Raw genomic sequence first — 20,758 nt, 5'->3', positions numbered from 1 at the left:
TGCACTTACACTGGACACTGGTGTGGTGGAGGTAGATCGAGTTTCTGTCGTAGGACGGGGTTTACGGGGATCCTCCACGGTGGTGAGAAGAGCCTCCTGGTTCTGTCGTTCTGGTGGTTTTTCCAAATGCAGTGTGATGGAGCTTCACATGGCCTCGAGTAAATGCCAACTTCAGCCATAGACTGTGTGGAGCGCATATCCATGAATTATAGTGTCGACTATTAATTTTACCAGACGTATGATGATGAAGATGGTGAGCACTCCGGCACTGGCAGATTCGAAGGTTATGAATCCTTGCTATACTCGCTAACCAGCGTTTTCAGCGATTTTCGTTAGAGATTTTTCATCTAACAGGTTTAGCATCGAAATATTGTCAGACAGGATTGTTCCTCCCATTGCTCCCCGAGCTATGATGTTCAAGGTCGCTGGTTCTTCTATTAGAAACATGATATGAATGCAGAGTCTATTTAGGTCCTCTTAGGTGGTGTAGATTCCGCTCGTTGCTAAAGAGTCCGGGCTTACATACTTCCAGGATGTGTAAGGTTGAATAATTGGCGGGACTAAAGTTTCAGTTGACCGCTGATTGCCATGTTTCATGGATTCGGTAAATATGTGAGTACATGCCACAGTAGATTGTGCGGTCTATCTCCATTCGGCATTGAAGGATGCTTAATTTATCATAGTCGGAAGTTTGGATTAATTGGATGTATTGTATGTTTTGGATGCGTCAGATTCAACATTTTCCAGATCACAATTGTCAACGTCTAAGAGTAACAGCGAAATTATGTTGAGGACACGCCCTCCGCAGTCATAACCCACCAAGCTGAGCGCTGGGAGGATGAAGAGCGGTATAATGGTGGCGAGGAAGAAGGCGACTGCCGGTCAATCCATCTTGGCGCGTACCGGTCGTTGTACTGGCGCGTCGGTGGTTGGCATCATGTCAGCCGCTTCTACTGGGTCCGGGGTGCGGGTCATCATCGTCGGGCAGATGCGCTCCGCGTTCTCCGATGTAGCGCAATTTCTTGAGTTTTTTCCCGTGTACAATTCGTGTCCTATTCCTACTTACGGCTATCTTAATATTATTATTATTATCTAAGTTTTCTAAGACTTCATACGGACCTGTGTACTGATCGGAAAACTTTTCTTTTAGCGGTTCCTTCAGTAAATAAACCTAGTCATCTCATTTGAATGTTTGTAAGTTAATCTTTCTATCGTAATAATGTTTCGATCGATTTTTTGCGCGGGTAAGATTTTCACAAGCGATTTCTTGCACGTAGTCCCGGAATCAGTTGAATAGCAAGGTCAGATAGTCCACGTACGTTTCGTTTAAATCATTCGGTAAAACCGGATCGCTCGTGGGGATTCTAGCCGTTCTACGAAATATTCGTGCGGCGTGAACTTCGTGCCTTCGTACACGCTTGTATATGAAAAGGCCGCCAGTTTTAAGTGTTCATCCCATTCATTATTTCGGCCAACGTATTGTTTAAGGTACTCTCAGAGTGGTGGCTTCTTTCAATTGAGCCATTCGATTGGAGATGATATGCCGTGGTTTTAAATTGCATGATGTGAAATTTGCGTGCTATCACGCGCATGAGTGCGCTTAAAAAATTCGAGTCTTAGTCTATGAGGATCGCTCTGGGTACCGTAAACACAGATAAAATCACTCACAAATGCGCTAGCTACGTCGATCGCTGTCGTTTGTTTTAATGGTATCGCAAAGGAATATTTAGTTAGGACATCCTGTATAGTTAATATATACGAGTTGCCCGCTCGAGTCTCAGATAGGACCTATAATGTCCATTGAAACTTTTTCGAAGTGCCCGGGATATCCGTTAGGACCATAGGTTAGCGAGTTTGCACGCATACAAGTTTTTTTAACTGACAGTTTCTATAGATCTGTATGTAACTGAATGTCGGTTTTTATGTTCGGCCGGTACTTAATACGAAGATATGTTTTCGTTATGCCTTTGTGTCCTCCCATCGCAGAATCGTGATATTCTTTTAAAATTCGCGGGCGATCGCCTATCGGAGATACTGAAACCTGATTAGTACAAATAGAAATTTTGACGTTATCGTGGAATGTGTCGTTTAAAATGTTTTCGATTTTATACCATGACATTCTATCGACAGGCCTAAAACCTGTTTGATGTTCTTAGGGTCGTTCAGTCTGAGAAAATTTTCTATCACGTGAATTTTTTGCGGGTCCAGTTTCACTCCGTCTTCTCCAATAATGTGGCTTAAATATGAGACTTCCTTGCGTAGGAACTTGCATTTGTTGGGCTGAAGTTTCAAATTCGCTTTTCGTAATCTCTCCGCCAATTTGTTAAATTTTGCTTTGTATTCCCATAAAGAGCTGGCATACACGACTATATCGAAGACGACTATATACAGGGTTGGCCATATTCGACGGAAAGACCTTGAACCATATTAAATGATTTTTAAAATGAATAGCAAAAAATGTTTTTTTCCCATGATTGAAAAAAAAACATCTTTCCGTCGAATATGGCCAACCTGTACACATAGGTAAACGAACATTTCGACTCCCTGTATTCCGGACAAGACCTGATTCATGAGCTATTGGAACGTGGCTGGCGCATTTTTCAGGCCGAATGGCATGCGATTAAATTGATAGTGTCCGTAGAGAAAGCGTTCTTTGACGCGTTCGCCTTATTCATGGGGATCTGATGGCCCAACTCCGACGCCAAGTCAAATACACTAAAGTTTTTAGCGCTTCCAAGCTGATCCAATATTTTTGTAATATTTGAGAGGGGGTACGCCGACCGTCCTTTTGTTTAATGATCGGTAATCCATCACCATGCGCCATCTCTTGTTTCCACATGAGTCAGTCTTTTTGGGCATCCAGAAGGGGGAGTTATAAGGAGAATCGGAGGGACGGATAATATTATTATTTAAAAGTTTCGATTTATTTCAGCTTTGTGGATTGGTGGGTAGCGGTATTGCTTGATGTGAATAGGGCGAGGATCGGTGGTGTTTATTTTGTGATAAATGACGTTCGTGCAGTCAAGTGCGTCGGAGGGTAATTGGAAAAGGTCGCTGTGTTTGCTATAAGTCTATTTATATGCGCTGTCTCTTCGTTGTTCAAATGGTCGAGTCGTAAAAGTGGTTTTATTTGATGTGCGCATTCGTTTTTAGGAATGGTTTTTTTTATAGGATTGCTTCCCAATAAGTTTCAATCGGACAAGTTGCAGATGTCACATCCAATGGGAATTAATTGGTAAATTTATTTGCTTAAAATTATATTGTGTTCTAATTAAAACCGATTGAGAAACTTTCCGATGTTTTCCGATTTACTTTTCAAATCGGAATGAATCGGAATAAACGTAATAGGATTATATCGGCGTATATCATACAAAAAGGCGCTAAACAAGAATTAATAAGATATTTCAAATTTCCTTCGAATAGGATTGAATAGTTTTTTATAGGATTGCTTGCCAAAAGATTTTAATCGCACAAGTTGTAGATATCAAATTCAATAATCGGTGAATTTATATAGTCTGCTTTTCGTTTGCTTTCGACGAATTGCAATTAAGAGAAATTGATTTTTTTTTAAATGAATACGGTTCAATGTGCTCGGCAAAACAAGCTGCTTTGCAACTGTTATAAAATTCTTTAATATGATTGATTTAAACTTTTAGGAGAACTAACATAAGAATTAAACATATTAAGGAATTTTACAATAGTTGTAAACCTTTTTCTACTGAACACAAATATTAATAAGAGAATTCACACACACACACACACACACACACACACACATATTGTGTGTCTGTCACACACAATATGAACATTTATATTTTAATAGGTTTTAATTAGATAAACCGCTGATGAACCGAAACCAATGGGAATAATTTCATGAAATAGATAGATGAGTTTAATATACATTCATTATTGTGTAGAAAATTTATTATTAATGTTCGAGATGCATCCAAAAATCAGCTTTCGCAGGTTCGGTATATGTGCGACATGCGGATTGAAAGCGGATTGAAACATGCTTCTGGAACAATTTCAAATGCTTCTAGAAGTTTCCAAAAAACGAACCCGCATGTCGTACGTACACAAATTCCAACCACTAAAACGGCAATCACATTCAGAGTAGTCACAGCGCTCGCGTGACGTGAAAAATACGCAACATGCGGACACCCCAATCATTCCTGATTTGGCGGGCGCGCATGGCAATAGCGTACCGCTTGGCCGTCGCGGTCGAGAATTGCCAATCGCTCAAATCGTGAGGGTCACCTCAATTTTTATAATTTTCTAGACTCTCATAGGTGATTAAAAAAGAAAGCCTTTGTGCTGCAAAAGGAATAAAAGGCCGAATCGAGCTGTGATCCCTTCTTCTTCGTTTTTTTGGTCAAAGATCGCTCCATAAAAAGTACAATCGCCTGTGAGACGCTCCGCCGCCAGAAAACTGCGTTCGACTTATAATCAGAGATTTGCGTAAGTCGAACTGTAGTTCAAACGCCTTCTCGCTCAGATTTTTGTTCTATCACTCTCGTTTTATTTCGCTCTCGAACAATTAATTATCATTTTATATTAACTTTTTAACCATTCGAGTCTGTATATATAAAACCCAACTATTGGGTTGAGTTATTTATTGATTATAAGTAAGTTGAAGAGAATAGCAAAATTTAATTACAAAGTCAGCATATCAGCTAAAATTTAATAATAAAAAAAATAGAAATAAGTTGTATAATTTAATATTGAAAAATTATAGAAAAAAATTTTTTTATTTCGTTCATTAAATTGTAACGAACGATTGCATTTATATTTCCTCTTCTACTTTGAAGAAGTACTTTTCTCTTACAGTCTAATATTATTCAGTTATTTTAAATATATCATTTATAAGTGTTTCGATCGACTGGTGACTGTTATGCGTTTTCGTCTAATTCACTTTCTTGGTCACTTAAATGTTCTCGTTAGTCATAGAATTCGCATTATCATCGTCGTTCTATGGTATTTGCACTCTATTATTTTCAGAATCTGTGGCTACAAATATCATAATTATACTCCAATATTTTGTTACAAATAAGAAGTTAATAATTCTTTGAAAAAATGTTTATTTTATACTTTTTCTATCAAGTTCCAATATCTCTTTTAGTCGTTTATTTTTTTTTAAATCAGCAATATAACTGCTTATTAATAATTACCCACGTTATTCAAATGTGCATGTTACCATATCCATCTTGTTGAAATTTTTCGTAAACAAAAGAAATTCTAATGAATCTGTCAATATTTAATTTATTTCCAATGAATTATTATGTTATGTATGATCAATAAATTGTGAATTTAATAATAACAAACAAATACTTCTTATAGCTGCTAATTTTCGACCTAATTTAATTTTTTAGTTGTTGACATAGTGTTAGTACGTATACTTCTATTTGAAATTTTGCCTGTAACTGTGCTTGTTAACAGTGTTTTTTCTTCAAATACGACTTTAGCCAATTCCTTTACAAATACTGTTGATTTTTTTTGACACAATAAGGTATCAAATTGTCTAACAGGTATCCATAAATTTTTTCCAATGTGAATCTAGAAAAAATGTGTATATAGTAGTTTGTAAAAGAAGAAAATCATATTGCACTTTATTACATTGATGTCACAATTATATTGCACTCAATTACATTGAGATCGCAAACTTAAGTATCTACAGATATGACTTTATTACAGGAATATATTTAGTATTAGAATACTCCACAAGTTTCAGTTTATGAAAATGTTTTCGTCAATATTACATACGCTTTCTATAAGTCCATCCATTCTCTGTGATCCAATAGCTACATAGGCTCCATTTGGGTCCATCGTTTCTGGATTATTTTGTCTGAAATGGCGAATAATATCTATACAAAATTATGTTCTTTAGACTTCCACGGGTATTTTCAAAACTAAGAGGTTTCCGAACTGTCTCTGTATCTTGAGTGATTAAATGTCAACGTTTCATGAACATTGCAATTCATTTCATCAGGCGCATACTGGGTATTAGATTACGCCTTGCTCTGATGAAGTTGGATGAGGTGAACTCCAATGTTCATTCAATGGATCAAGACATGGAGAAAACCCGAAAGCCCCTTAAACCTGTTCTACAATAGGATTGCAAACCGTAAGCCGTAAGGAATTAACCAATCATAGTCGACTATTTTTCTCATATTCAACTGTGATTGGTCAATTTCTTAGGGCTTACAACTTGCGACTCTATTGTAGAACAAGCTTTAGTAGTTTATACAAAATTTGTATTATTAGATAATTAGATAATTTCATAATGCACATCAAATGATTAAGTAAGGTTTACATTTTTATCTTTCATTTCGTTAAATTCGGAAATGACTTTTTTCTGTAAATCTATGTTCGTGCGCATACAATCGGTGATCAAATTTCACTCTTGCAGTGATTCTGCTTTCAGAGCTTCGATCTCTGTATCTTTTTGCTTCAATTTTTGCTCCAATTCAACAATCCTTCTTTTCAAATGTTCATACTTTTTTTTCTGCAATCATATATGAATACATGGAAGAATTTTTATACAAAAATGTTTGTGATAGTAAACGAATCTACAACATTATTTTTTATTTATTTAACTTACGTAAAGCCGGCACACGGTGCTTTGTTCCTGTTGGATTGCCAGCTGGATTAGAATCTTGCCATCGTATTGGCTGCGGTATTAATAGTGCCAGCATTGCAGCCAATACGATGGCAAGATTTTAATCCAGCTAGCAATCCAACAAGAAAACAAGCACCGTGTACTGCCGGCTTAAGCCAGGTTATCACTTCTTATATCCGTGAAAAATATTGTCTACAACAAATATATATTGCTTTATATTATGTTTATATTGGGAGTGTGAATAAGTTCTCGCCGTTTTTTTGTGAAAATAAATCTTTTATAAAAAAAAAATAATAAAAGAACAAGTCAATTAAAGTATTGCTCATCGCTGGAGACAACTTTGTCCCATCTTTCTGGCAGCATTTGAATTCCACGTCGAAAAAACGACACTTCTTTTGCGGCTATCCACGAATCGATCCAATTCTTGGTATTTTCATATGATGAGAACTGCTGCTCAGACAGGCCGTGCGTCATTGATCGAAATAGATGGTAATCAGAAGCAATGTCTGGTGAATACGACGGGTGGGATAGGATCTCCCACTTCAGCGTTTCCAGGTATGTTTTGACCGGTGCCGCGACATGCGGCCGAGCGTTATCATGCAGCAAAATAACCTTATCGTGTCTTTGCTCATATTGCGGCCGTTTTTCTTTTAATGCTCGGCTCAAACGCATCAATTGTCGTCGATAGAGATCTCCTGTGATGGTTTGGTTGGGTTGGAGCAGCTTGTAGTACACTACCCCCAGCTGATCCCACCAAATGCAGAGCATGAGCTTGGAACCGTGTATATTCCGCTTTGGCGTTGATGCTACTGCTTCGCCAGGCTTAATCCATGATTTTTTATGCTTCGGATTACTGTAGTATATCCACTTTTCATCACCAGTGACAATACGATGTAAAAAACCTTTCCTTTTTTGTCGTTGAAGCAACTGTTCACACGTGACAATACGCCGTTCGATGTCTCTCGACTTCAGTTCGTACGGCACCCAAGATCCTTCCTTTTGTATCATTCCTAATGCTGACAGACGTTTTAAAACTGTTGTTCGATCAACTCCTAATAATTTTGCAATGCGTCTGACATGGATCTTCATCAAGTAATGTTTCCAATTCTTCGTCTCGAAACTTTTTTGATGCACCACTGCGTTCTCTATCTTGAAGATTAAAATCACCATTTTTAAATCGGTTAAACCAATCTCTGCATGTTCTTTCCGACAAAGCATGATCACCATAGGTTTCTACAAGAATTCTGTGCGTTTCAGCTGCAGATTTCTTCTGAATAAAATAGTGCAGTAAAATTCCCCGCAAAAATATTATAAAAATAAATCCCGGTTTATTTCGCACGAAATTTGACATGTTTTATGGTACGAAAAGAAAATGTTCTTTATCGGTTAAAGGAAAGACACGCATTGATTTTAAACATAGGTTATAGAACTTCAATATAGAGGCGTCATCATCTTTAATTATACACACAAACTTTTTATACCGCATCTGATGGTGAAACGGCGAGAACTTATTCACACTCCCAATATATAAAGAAAGAGAGGGATTCGATAACGCACATCGCTAATTAGCCAATTTATTATAAAATAAAATATTCTCATTCGTAAAACAATGAAAAATTACTAGGCACAGGCCGATGTGAGTAGATGTGTGTTATCGGGATGTGCGCTAATGGGACCTTTCCATCAAGAAATATAAAGAAAATAAGGGAATCTATAGACGTTGCTCAAGATTCGAGATGTTTTTAAGCTATTACCCAGCACAGAATATTTATGATAAATACAAATAAATATTTCTAATAAGTATTTTTTTACTTGGATTATAATGTCTCATTAAATATCTTCACAGCATTTACTATAACATTTATAATAAATATTTCATAATATTTAAAATAAATGTTTATGATCTGTGCAACCTAAAACCACAAAAATATTCACAAAATATTTAAAATAAATCTTATAAATATTTATAAATATTATATAAATATTTTATAAATATTGTGTGCTGTTTGGGTAAGTTTTTTAATTTTTTATCTTACAAGCATTAACAGCAACTAACTCATTCTCTTTATCCTTTTCTTCAACTGCATTTGTTTCATCAGCGTCTTTCCTTGTTTTTTTTCTGTATTAATAATTCATAATCAATATTTTATGTAAATAATATTATTGGTATATACAATTGATTTTCAAATATTATTTTTGTAAGTCTTTTTTTGTTTGATTTTTTGGCTTAATAAGGTCAGTATTTTCTTTCAAAATAGGCTGTTCTTTTTCATTGGCTTCATCACTTATTTGCGAGTTGGTCGTGAGGTAAGTGTCAACACGACCGCTTTTTTTTTCTTTTTTTCTATATTCATAGTTTATATTAATTTTTTTATGTAATTAATAGAATAGATATACACAACTTTTAATTTAAAAGAAATATTATCTTTGTAAGCCTTTCTTATTATTTGTTTCAACTTTAGTGATTCGATTTTCCTGTTAACAAGATCATGTGAAACGGATTTTTTTCCAATGGTTTCATCCTTTGAAACAGGTTTTTTTTCCATTGGTTTCATTCTCACTTTTCCGAGGCCGTAAGACAATTGTCAATAGAAGGAACATTCGTTCTCTTCGCAATTATTTCGCCCTTTATTTCTTGTTCAGTTTCTAAAAAGCAGACAAATGATACAATTCCAAGATATCTTAATGTTAAATGAATTATATACTTTAAAAAATATTATAAAGCGCTTGTAAGTTTCACAATAAAACTATTTTTCCAAAATAAACAAATAAAAAATAATTTAATTTTAATAACGTAAAAATTATAATATTAAAAACGTTTTTATGATAACATTTGCATAACTTTTTTATGAATTTATGAAGTAGAAGAAAAAATTGTATAAAATATTTTTGTTGTATTGTATGATTATTAGAAATATCAAATATAACCATTATGTGACATAAAAACTCGATCCATATGAAACTATAATTAATTTATTATTATTAGTTTAGATATGTAGTATCTAAATCCTTTTCATGACATAAGTGAACTAATAAAATAATTTTATTTATTATATGGATCTATCATCATATTGACGTCACAATCATATATCACATTACAATCATATTATATATTCTCATATAATATACAGGGTTGGCCATATTCGACGGAAAGATGTTTTTTTTTTCAATCATGGGAAACGTCGTTACTCGATCTAACATCTCTGTCAAAAGTTACAGTGTTGCCAGATCTTTCCGTCGAATATAGCCAACCCTGTATATTCTCAAAATCATAGTATATATTCTCAAAATGAAGATGAATATAACATAATGAAAAAATTAACTATTGATCACTCCTGACATATGAGTGCCTGTAACAAAAAAGTGATAAATATTATTACCTCTAAACTGTATCATAAATAAGTATAATTATTCTATAAACTGTATGTAAAGTTATAATAATTATTAAGTTTTAATTTTCTTTTATTTTGCTTTTTTATTACATTTTGTATTTTATGCACAACAAAGACAAAGTAAAAAACATGATAATAAAGCAGCAAATATATTGTATTATATATAGTTCACTAATTAGTCATAAAAAGCGTTACATACTATTATGATCGATGTACTTTTGGACTAATAATAATGAATTAATTATTGCTTTAAGTGGACCGAATTTTTTTCTCGCATAAACCATCATATGAGAAAAATACTCGATCCGCATGATTAATGATATATATATTTATTAATTATATATATAATTAATTCATTTTACATAATAACCATATTTTTATGTTCCTAATATCAATTATATACTATACAAAAAAATATTGTTTAATGGAAATCGAGAAGGGGCAAAAAACGATCTTATTTCTTTATTTGATAATGATAAAAACACATTTTTTAAATTTTTATTATGTACATTTTGAGTTGTTTTTTACTTTTTTGTATTGAATGTATATATTATATAATTATCATAAATCTTACACAGTGCGACAAATATGTTCCCGGACACGAACCACATCTCAGCAACCAGTGGCGACATCTGTGCGTTCAAACATGTATTTTAAAGGTTGAACATTTTGCTATCATCTGTCAAAGTTTCATTCATGTTGGTTGACATATAACAAAGATATGACAGTTCATGTTAAACAAGATTTTAGTCGAGGTAGAAATTTTAATATGGAACAAAGAGCAGTGATTAAATTTAACGCAAAACTTGGTAAAAGTGCATCAGAAACATTCCGATCGATGCAACAAGTTTACGGCAGTCAATGTCTAGATGGTACAGCTGTTTTTGAGTGGCAAAAGCGTTTTTTGGAAGGCAGAGAGAGAGAGCCTTGAAGATGACAAAAAATCAGGACGGCCAATTTTGGTTCGAACACCCGAAATGATCGAAAAAGTACGTGATTTTGTTGCAAACGATCGCAATGCATCACTAAAAATGATGGAGGAGGCTTTAAATATCAGTAGAGAAACGATTCGAACCATATTACATGAAGATTTGGGTAAAACGAAGATTTGTGCGAAGTTTGTTCCACACACATTAAGAAGCGATCAAAAATCAGCGAGAATCAATTATTTCAGAGACATCGTTGTAGCCACAGAAAATAATACAAACTTCCTAAAATCAATTGTTACGGGTGATGAAACATGGTGCTTTCAATATGATCCAGAAACGTCAAAGTGCGGAATGGAAGTCAAAAAATTCACCACAAGCAAAAAAAGTTCCATCAAAAATCAAGACAATGCTCATCACATTCTTTGATAGCAAAGGTATTATCCACAAAGAGTTTGTTCCAACTGGCCAAACAATTACTGGTGCATATTATCTCGAAGTTTTAAAGCGATTGATGGGCAGAATTCATCGAATTCGCCCCGAATATCGTGATCCAGAAAATTGGTCTTTGTTGCATGATAATGTACTGAGTCACACTTCATTGATTGTGCGTCAATGTTTGGCTCGAAATTGTGTCTCTGTGTTAAACCATCCACCGTATTCATTTGATTTGGCCCCCTGCGACTTCTCATTATTCCCAAAATTGAAATTGAAAGGACGCTTTTTTGATGACATTCCGACCAGCATCCAATCAGCTTCTACACAGGCACTAGAGGCAATTCCGCAAACTGAGCTAGAACATGCATTTGAATCACTATTGAATCGCTGTAACAAGTGTATTGAAGCCAGAAGAGAATATTTTGAATAATAAAACCAAAAAATATGCATATTGTTGTTTCAATTTGATTTTCAGGCTCTGTCCGGGGCAAATATATTTGTCGCACTGTGTATATACCTTCATATATCAGAGCTAAATTCAATTTATTATACATATTGATTTTAGAAATCGATTTCTTAGCAATAAGGATCTCAGTTTTCAGACGAACTATTATATATAGAACGATTGAGTGGGAGTTTGGAAACGATCTGGAAGGATTATGACGCGCGGTGGCAAAAGAAATCCATAGAAATTTTTTTGCTGTCGCGACTTCTTCTAAGCCATTCCCACCACTAGTACTATTCACATATAGTTCGTTTGAAAATCCTTATTTCTTAGATGAACGCAATTCATTATTCTCTCAAATATGATATAATAAAATATATATACAGCAAAATGAAAACCCTGCTGAAATTTTTTCTGAGAATTGTTATATATAAATTGGAGGTCCTTTCCAGAAATATTATAAGAAAGCCTTCTATCTTTTCTAAAAATTTTTCATATATATGAATTCTGAAATGTTCTAAGATACGTATAAAAAATCTGAGAAACTTTTTGTAAAGTTATGAAATTATTCAGAAATTTTGAAAAATATTCTTGTTTCCATAAAAATTCCAAAAAATTATATGCAAAAATTTTCAGAAAAATTATATAGGATTATAAAATTTTTCTCAGAATTTTTTACATAATTTTTCATCATTTTTATATAAATTTCATAATTTTTCAAAATTTCTGTTTCATTTTTTAAATTTCTCAAATTTGTTGATATATATATAATACAAACCTTAATTATTAGAATATTCAGTTCAGAATAATTCACATATGAAAAATTCTAAGAAATATTCTGCGAAACATAAATATTCTGCATATTTCTGAAATGTGTTCTAATTTGTATAAAAATTCTGAGAAACATTTTTTCCAGGGGATATAATTATGAATGTATCAAAGTTACTTGAATTATTATGATTTGAATGGAATTGAAAGATATATATGGTTACGATTACAAAATGGCTGCGGTTGTACCTCGTACAAAGGCAATGGCACCCTCGTAGTAATGGTCATCCTTCCAACGTATATTGTATAATTTAGTTTTGTCGAAATTTGCTGGATCGAAGTGGCGAATATTTTCAGTTTTTATAATCTCCCTCTTTCCATCTTTAAAGCTAACGTATGCATACATTGCGTTCAATGTTATTTAATTCTGCCAGTTATTATTATATCGACAGCAAGTTTTATGTTTTACAACGATCGCTACATAACAAATAATTGTTAGATTAAATACTGAATATAAGCGTGAGAACGAAAATGAACGAAAATATAGAATAAAATTAACTTATATTTTAAGTATATCGTTACATTCTTTTGTAATTTTCATGTTTCTTTTACTTCTCGCGCGTATACTTGACTCTTGGCTCCTGCACGACACTGTTGCGGATTTTCTAACCGTTTTATCATAACGATTGTCGTTATCGTTAGGTATAGCGACAGCCAATCAGAGCCGCGCTTTTTTCCAGAATCGTCCTGTCATTGGTTGTCACTGTATATAATTAACTATGCTTTTCTTTTAGAAGACGCACTTATATAAACATCATTTTATTCTTTTTTGTATTCGAAATGAATAAAAAAAATAGAATGATACTTGTGTCCACTGTGTCGTCTAAACTCTCTACAATGAGCCATTACCTAAACTTTAAGTCTATGCGTAGTCTACAATGGACAGTAGTGAAGAAATTTAAAAATGTTGCTCGTTTTATATATATATATATATATATATATATATATATATATATATACATATACAAAATTAATATACAATATTTTTACAATAAAAATAGAATTACACACATAAATAGATCAAGCAAAAATAGGATTAATATTAATAATTAAAAAAATAATGGTAAATATTTCTATTAAAAAATCTTGCTTTGAAATTTGTTACGTTTGTTATATTTCACGTGGATAAATAAGTGGATAAATAAGTGATAAAATCACTCCTGCCGAACAATTATAAGACTATCAAAGAGCTGACTAGCACTTCGATTGTAGAAAGTGAATTAAGGAGTAGGTGTAGAAATCAACCAATCATAGTCGAATTAAGGCACTATTATACTTAGTGAGAAATAATCGTCAATTCGATGTCGAATTGACGTCAAATCGACGTCGAATTGTCGATCATTTCTCACTAAGTATAAACGTAGGTATTCGCATTCTACCATTTTCAATCCTTTCCCGGTTTCCCCATCCATTGCTCTGTCCCCACTCCGCCGCAGTGAGGACAGAGTAACAAATGAGAAAACCGGGAAAGAATTGAAAATTGTGGAATGTGAATATCTACGTTTATAGTGCCTTAGGCTGCGGTCTACTTAATGCTAAACGCATGCAATTCTAACCATAAAATCCGATTGCACGAATGTAATGATGTAAACATAGTAAATGTTTAACACACTTGGTGATATAAGTCTATTGAATCGCATGGCTTGTTTTGGTTATGGTTATGTCATAAAAGTTTACTGTATTGTGTTGTCTCACGGAAAGAAGAACTTTGCGCAAGCGCATTGAAGAAAGAGAGGAAGTTTTACTTTTACGGAGGTTGGCCGGTCCCGACAGGTTACTTTTACGGAGGTTCAATTGTATTTTTGAATAAGCTTTTATAGAAAACTTTACATAATTGTGTAAAATATTATATTCTGTAATTCTATAAAGTCAATTCATAAATATGTATAAGTGATAAAATATTGATAATTTATTGTAAGATCCCTTAAATAACAAAATTAATTTATTGTTGTAAGATTCTTATTAAGTAATAAAATAAATTCATCTAATTATAGAGTACACATGGAAGATAATACCGAAACAGTGCAGAAAAAATGAAAATATTATTTAATGCAAGACAATTTACATAATACTGATGTTCACCCTTCTACGCAAAGAAGGTGGAAAATGAAAATACAATCTAATAAATATTTTGTATATAAAAAATAATTACAATTATGTATATTTTAATACAATATTCTATAAATATAAATAACTGAGTTATTTTTCAACGTTCTATTATTAATACATGTTTTTGTCACGAAAAATACTTGAAAGAAATACTTTGAAATTGTACATTAATGGGATTAGGATAGATTGAATTTGTATTTATACTGTATGTCTATTGTAAGAAATTTCATTGTCTTCATTTTCGAGAACTCACAACTTATATTTATATTGCTTTTTATAGGTCGCGAATCGGGCTTACAATTAATCAGATATGATTCTGAGACAGATATAACAGATAATGTACGCCCCGGATATTTATCAGATGTCAGTAGAACTTCTAACTGTAATATTAAAACAGCGTCATCCAAGAATAAATCATTACCAAACATATCAACATTTGACAATGAAGAAATTGTGAATAACACCAGCGATGGCAGTAGCGATAGAATTTTCGACATTAATACCGAAACAAATAATAAGTACATGATAGCGAGAACGAAAGTATGTCTGATTGTGAGTTAGAAAACATTGAGGGTAGCTTTTACGATGATGCACACGATTTCACGGATGCCATATTTGAAGAACACGATAATGTTTGAAGAATCTAACATGAGTGCATGGGAGGTTCTTAATATGATTCAAGCTATGGCACTACGGTTTAATTTTTCACAAGAAGCAAAGCATGCAGTTATCGAATTTGCACGAACTTTGGCTGGGTCAAAGTTCACAAATTTTCAAATGACGAAGTATTCAATTGCTAAATTATTCAATCCTCCACAAAAATGCGTAACCTATGTATTTTATTGTCCCGAATGCTGTACATCTCGGCGAAGACTACTAAGTTTTCAAAATATCTCGTCCTTGAACGAGACGAGCAGATCACGGAAACCAGCTCGTCTTCCCGCACGTTTTCCTTTTCTTTAATTAGGGCTTCGCGGTCTCGCTCTAAGGCATTTCGTTCGGTCCGCAATCGCGTTCTCTCGGCTTCGACATCTCGAGCGAAAATATCGCGTTTCTTTTCAATTTCCGCGCGTTCTCGTGCGTTCGCGACCCCCTGACTTTTTATTCGCTCCTCCTGTTTCGCGAGGGCCTGTTGCAACGTTTCTAGCTCGTCTTCACTCCCTTCTTCTCACGAGTCTCCATTATTAAACGTTTTTTCTTTACGAGAGGTTCGAGTGTTACTCCGCGGGTTGGAGGAAATTAATGTGATATAATATGACGGGTTTCTCGGGGCGGCCCGTTGTTCTCAACTCGCGAGTAGAACAAATGATCATCTACTGTGCGCAGGCACCAATCGCAAGAGCCGCGAGAGATAGGGGTGTGATTAGCCAGAAAAGCGCAACATGAACTACACTCTTCATGGGTGGTCTTCTTGCCGATGCAAGTGTAGTGCATATATATATATATAATCGTAACTCGCGCGCTTGAGTTCCGAGATGTCGGAGGCAAAGCACTCGTAACAGAGGGGAACCTGTGTGTGGTACTCTCGATAGAAAAGCGCCGTCGCTCAGGAGGCTAAAGAGGTTTGGAGGTAAAACTTTCGATGAATTATCATATCGAAATGACGTATGTCTTGCGGAGATCCGCCACTCGAGGGCATGCTCCGGCGGATAAGGCGCGCGGGAGTTTTTATCAGCAATCCCACCGCTGTCACCAGAAAATGTTATATCATAGGGAGGTTCGGCCGGTCCTCCGGAGGTTCGAATTAACCCGAGACTATAAGATTGGAATAAAACTGGCAATTCAAGCGTCGCGGATTCGCGGGAAGGCTCTCGATCGGACTTGTAATATAACAATAAATTGATTGGTTAAAGGCATGCTTTGGATGGACATCCCGATTATAGTGGATTCCGAATCATTCCATGGTTGTTCTTCCGTTCTCCCTAGATAACCAACGAATTTTTCTAAAACTTCGGGGCAATCGAGACAATTTGCGACGGCATGCCGAGTGACTGTTAGTATAGAGCATACACAGAATTCGAAGCGTTTAGGGTAACCCAAATGAATATAATGCCACAAGACCCTTTGATAATCCCTCTTTTTATTTTCCGGCGCGGAAGTGTAATACTCACGGCATTGATTTGATTTTGCTGTTTTCCCTATGCTGAAAGAAAAATTAAGATACGCAGCATGCACTACGCATTCACGTAGAGTACGGACTAACCGCTAGAAGCATCGATGGATTCACGCGGGTGTGTGGGACACATGCTGGGTGCGATTTATCGACGATAGATTTCAGTTACCGAAATATAGAAAGAAGTTTGCTTACCTTGCGATGCCTGGTTAATGTTTTCTGGTGTTTCCGAATGTCAGTAGAAAGAAGTGGTCAGGGAGAAAGGCTTCTGCAGCTTCCAAGATGAATCAATTGTCGATTCAGCTCACGATAATGGGCTGGTTCTTCACTCTTGCGATGTTTAGTAACGAACGATTATATTGAAAATGTTAAAGCTAACGAGAAGGTAGGGATATTCACTAAGTTCACACTTGAGTTAAAGTTAATTAGGTATATATTTAACAATGATTCATCTTAGTACATTAATTAGTGGCGTGATGATTAATTCTTACGTGAAAGTAGACATATCTCCAAATTAAGTTGGGGATTATTATGAATTAAAATTTAGATCTTATATGATTACGATAGATCTTATGATTACATTTGATTTTATGAGAATTAGAAATGGAATTAGTACTTAGAAAAAGAATTATGTTCGTATGCAGCGCTTAAACTTAGAGCGGCGGGTGGTCGGACAATGGAATAGGAGCCTGAATTTCGCGCGCGTCCACTCTATACGATGCGAATTACTACTAGTACTACTCTGTCTTCTTTTCTGAGTGCCCGGGGGCGTTCCTAAAATCTCCTTCCATTGACCGCGCCGCTGTTGATGTGAGGAGAAGCGTCAGATGCGTTCTGAAAGATGCCCGTGTATATTATTCGGGCCCGGTGGCGAGTATGTTCGAAAAATAATCATTGGACAAAATGAAGTTACTGCGGACGTGACATATGCTCTAACGCGACGCGAACGTATTGGAGCGTGTTGTTGGACATGTTGGAGCGTGCAACGCGAACAAACCTATATTGTGTCGATCCTAAAAGCCTGGAAAGCACCCTATAACATCTCTGTGTCCTAGCTAGAAAACAGCCTATATGTGTATAATATACTTGTGACTGCATTATATTGGGTCATCTAAAAAGTATCCGCGGTACTTTGTCACTAGATATATGACCATCAACACACATCTAGTGACAAAAAACCGCGGATACTTTTTAGATGACCCAATATGTGTATTAAATACCTATCTTCTGAGAAGTAAACATGGGGAGTTTTCCAACAAGAGACAAAGATGACATGGTGTGGTACAGTGAATCGTTGCATGCTTGCTTAAACGGAGATGTAGGGTGATTATCACTGTTGCACAGTGTCGCTTGTTGAAAAGCTCCCAGAGTTTAAGTAATTGTTACAATATATTTTTTAAAGTAAATATAATTTAGTTACATTTTATTTGTAATCGTAATGTAATATTTTAAAGAAAATTATAAAATTATCTTTAGCATAAAGTGTAAAGTTTTAGTTTTTGTTTTTTTTATTTATTTAGATTTATTTATTTAGATTAGTCTTCTCACCTCAAATGTAGTCATTCGACTCGTTTTCATTAAAAAGAATCCGGCAGAAAAACGGTCTGCCTTGCGTAACAAATTATCATATGTTTTTAACCTTAAATGTTTTGTCATATCATTCTGTCACAATTCTAATGCATGGTCTACAATGGGCAGTAACAATAGTTGATTATGGAATAGGCATAGAAATCGATCAATCATAGTTGAATGTGAGAAAAATAATGTCATGTCTCAGGGTGGTCCGACGATTTCACGGTTTCGGATTAACCTGAGATTATAGGTGAGATACGGAACTCGCGATTTCGCGCACTAGAGGGAAAGGCCGGGATTGTCTATTCTACTGATTGGCTAGACGCGAACACTGGATATAACGATTATAGTGAATTCGGATCCACGGTTGCTCTTCCGTCGCTCTCAAGAATACGAGGAATCTTTCTAATACTCTGGGGCAAGTTGTAACCGCACAAAGCGTAATTAATATCAGAGAGCTTGCGTTACAGGTATGGAGCCCTTCGGGATAACCCAAATGGATGTGATGACGCAGAATCCGGTAATAATTCTCCTTTACGGAAGGCGATAACGCGGCGTAACATTCGATGCATTTAATTATTCCGCTTTCTTTATTGGTGAAATAAGGCGGACACACAACGGCCGCTACGTACATACGATGAACAGATCAACGGAAAAAATTGAGCATCGATAGAAATGCGCGAACGAGGAAGGATAAGACACATGCTCTATGGTTCATTTATGGCGAGTTTCGATTAGTGAGATATAGAGATTTCATTACTTTGAGATATCTCGGACGGATACTCTGCAATGTTCCCAAATGCCAGCGGAGGTGTGCATCTAAGCTTCTACTGCTCCTTGGAAAGATTTGGCTGCCGATTTGAGTCACACTAAAGGATGTGCGCGATCACCTTTTTGTTAATATTCGATAGCAGTCATATTATTATTAGAATGAATTAATTAAGAGTATGGAGATGTCCATAGAATACACGCTCTATAATAAGATTAAATGAACGTATATTTAATAATAATTCTTACATTGATTAAACTTTTAATAACTAATTTTACTAGGACAGCTTTACTTCTAAGTTAACATAGAGATTCTCTCTTATAATTAGGATTTATGATTTAGAAATTGGACTGCCGTTTTGAGTTAAGATCGAGGTTGAAATTGCCAGAAATTGAAATTGCGACGATATCGCGTTCAGCTTAGCATTACGTTCGCACACGATATTTTTAGTAAGTTAGAGTGGAAGGAGACTCAATTTTCGCGCGTCCATCCTGAATGATGCGCGCTATTTCTCTACTCTCTTTCTTAGCTTTTGTCTCGCGAGCGTTCCTAAAACTCCTTCCATAATCGTATTGCTAGTTCGTTCGTGGTGGGAGAGATATCAGGTGCGATCTAAACGGCTCGACGTGTTCGTGTCTTCTTGTGCCGATGATATTATTAGAAATTATTCTTGGACAAAATTAAAGTTATTGCGGAGTGACAATAATCAACTATGATTGGTCGATTTCTACGCCTACTCCTTAATCCACTACTGCTACTGCCCATTGTAGACCATGCATTATATGGCGACGAAATGTTGCAAGTTATTCCGTTCGGCGAATCTGGCAGTACACGAAATATTTTTCGTGACCACTTTCAACACACAGTTAAGTCTTCTTAGGCCGGAATCAGACTACGTATTAAAGAATGAGATTGAAAATTGAAAGATTGATATTTGACCAATCAGAACAAAAAGAGCCATAATTTTTTGTCTTCATTGATGAAGATTTCAATCTTTAATCTCAATCTTCAATGCATAGTCTGATTCTGGTCTTACTCTTATCTCATGCTTCATTAAGAATTATGAACTCCATCAGGATAAGGTTAAGCAAGTATTAATGGTTTTGTGTTTTTTTGTTGAATAATGTAGCGATTAAGTAATGCAATTACAAATGTCACACAAAAAGCTAAGCTCGAATTCTCATACGAACAACAGCGCTTTGATACCGAACGCTAATTAGTGAAAAACGGAGGTAAATTTTTATCTCCACAACTTTTCACCAATCAGCGCTCTGTGTCAAAACGCTATTGAGGATACGCGTATATGAGGATTCGGGCTAAACGTCATATTGCATATCTATTTTAGGTATGTGTATGTACCAGTTCAGCTGAAGACAAAAAAAAACATATGATGTCGCAACCACAATATGGCTGTTTTAATTAGATAGAGGTATCAACAATCAGAAATCGTGATATCGCTTCTCTTATATATAGGACTCTAAAGGTTATTTTCATGTGCTGCTAAAATACTTAATTTGAGGGACAGATTTGTTTCTCGTTATCCAGCGGCT

The 20,758-nt window shown here is 35.1% G+C and overlaps 1 protein-coding gene and 1 pseudogene across 1 annotated transcript; one reads left to right on the top strand and one right to left on the bottom strand.

Moving 5' to 3' along the window:
* Positions 1-306: 306 nt before the first annotated feature.
* LOC147910683 (uncharacterized) lies at positions 307-12,966 on the bottom strand (annotated as a pseudogene).
* Positions 12,967-13,523: 557 nt separating this feature from the next.
* Positions 13,524-20,482, top strand: LOC147910682 (uncharacterized). Its single transcript, XM_087415588.1, has 5 exons — positions 13,524-13,530; positions 15,035-15,294; positions 15,376-15,700; positions 17,469-17,503; positions 19,369-20,482. Exons 1-5 carry the CDS (start codon positions 13,524-13,526, stop codon positions 19,429-19,431), a joined length of 690 nt encoding a protein of 229 aa, XP_087271714.1. The 3' UTR covers positions 19,432-20,482.
* The last annotated feature ends 276 nt before the right edge of the window (positions 20,483-20,758 follow it).

The sequence above is a fragment of the Acromyrmex echinatior genome, chromosome 2 (genome assembly GCF_024713525.1).
Source record: "Acromyrmex echinatior isolate Ae372 chromosome 2, ASM2471352v2, whole genome shotgun sequence".
NCBI lineage: Eukaryota > Metazoa > Arthropoda > Insecta > Hymenoptera > Formicidae > Acromyrmex > Acromyrmex echinatior.
Note: the sequence above shows the minus strand (reverse complement) of the source record. Positions and strands in the feature narration are given on the sequence as shown.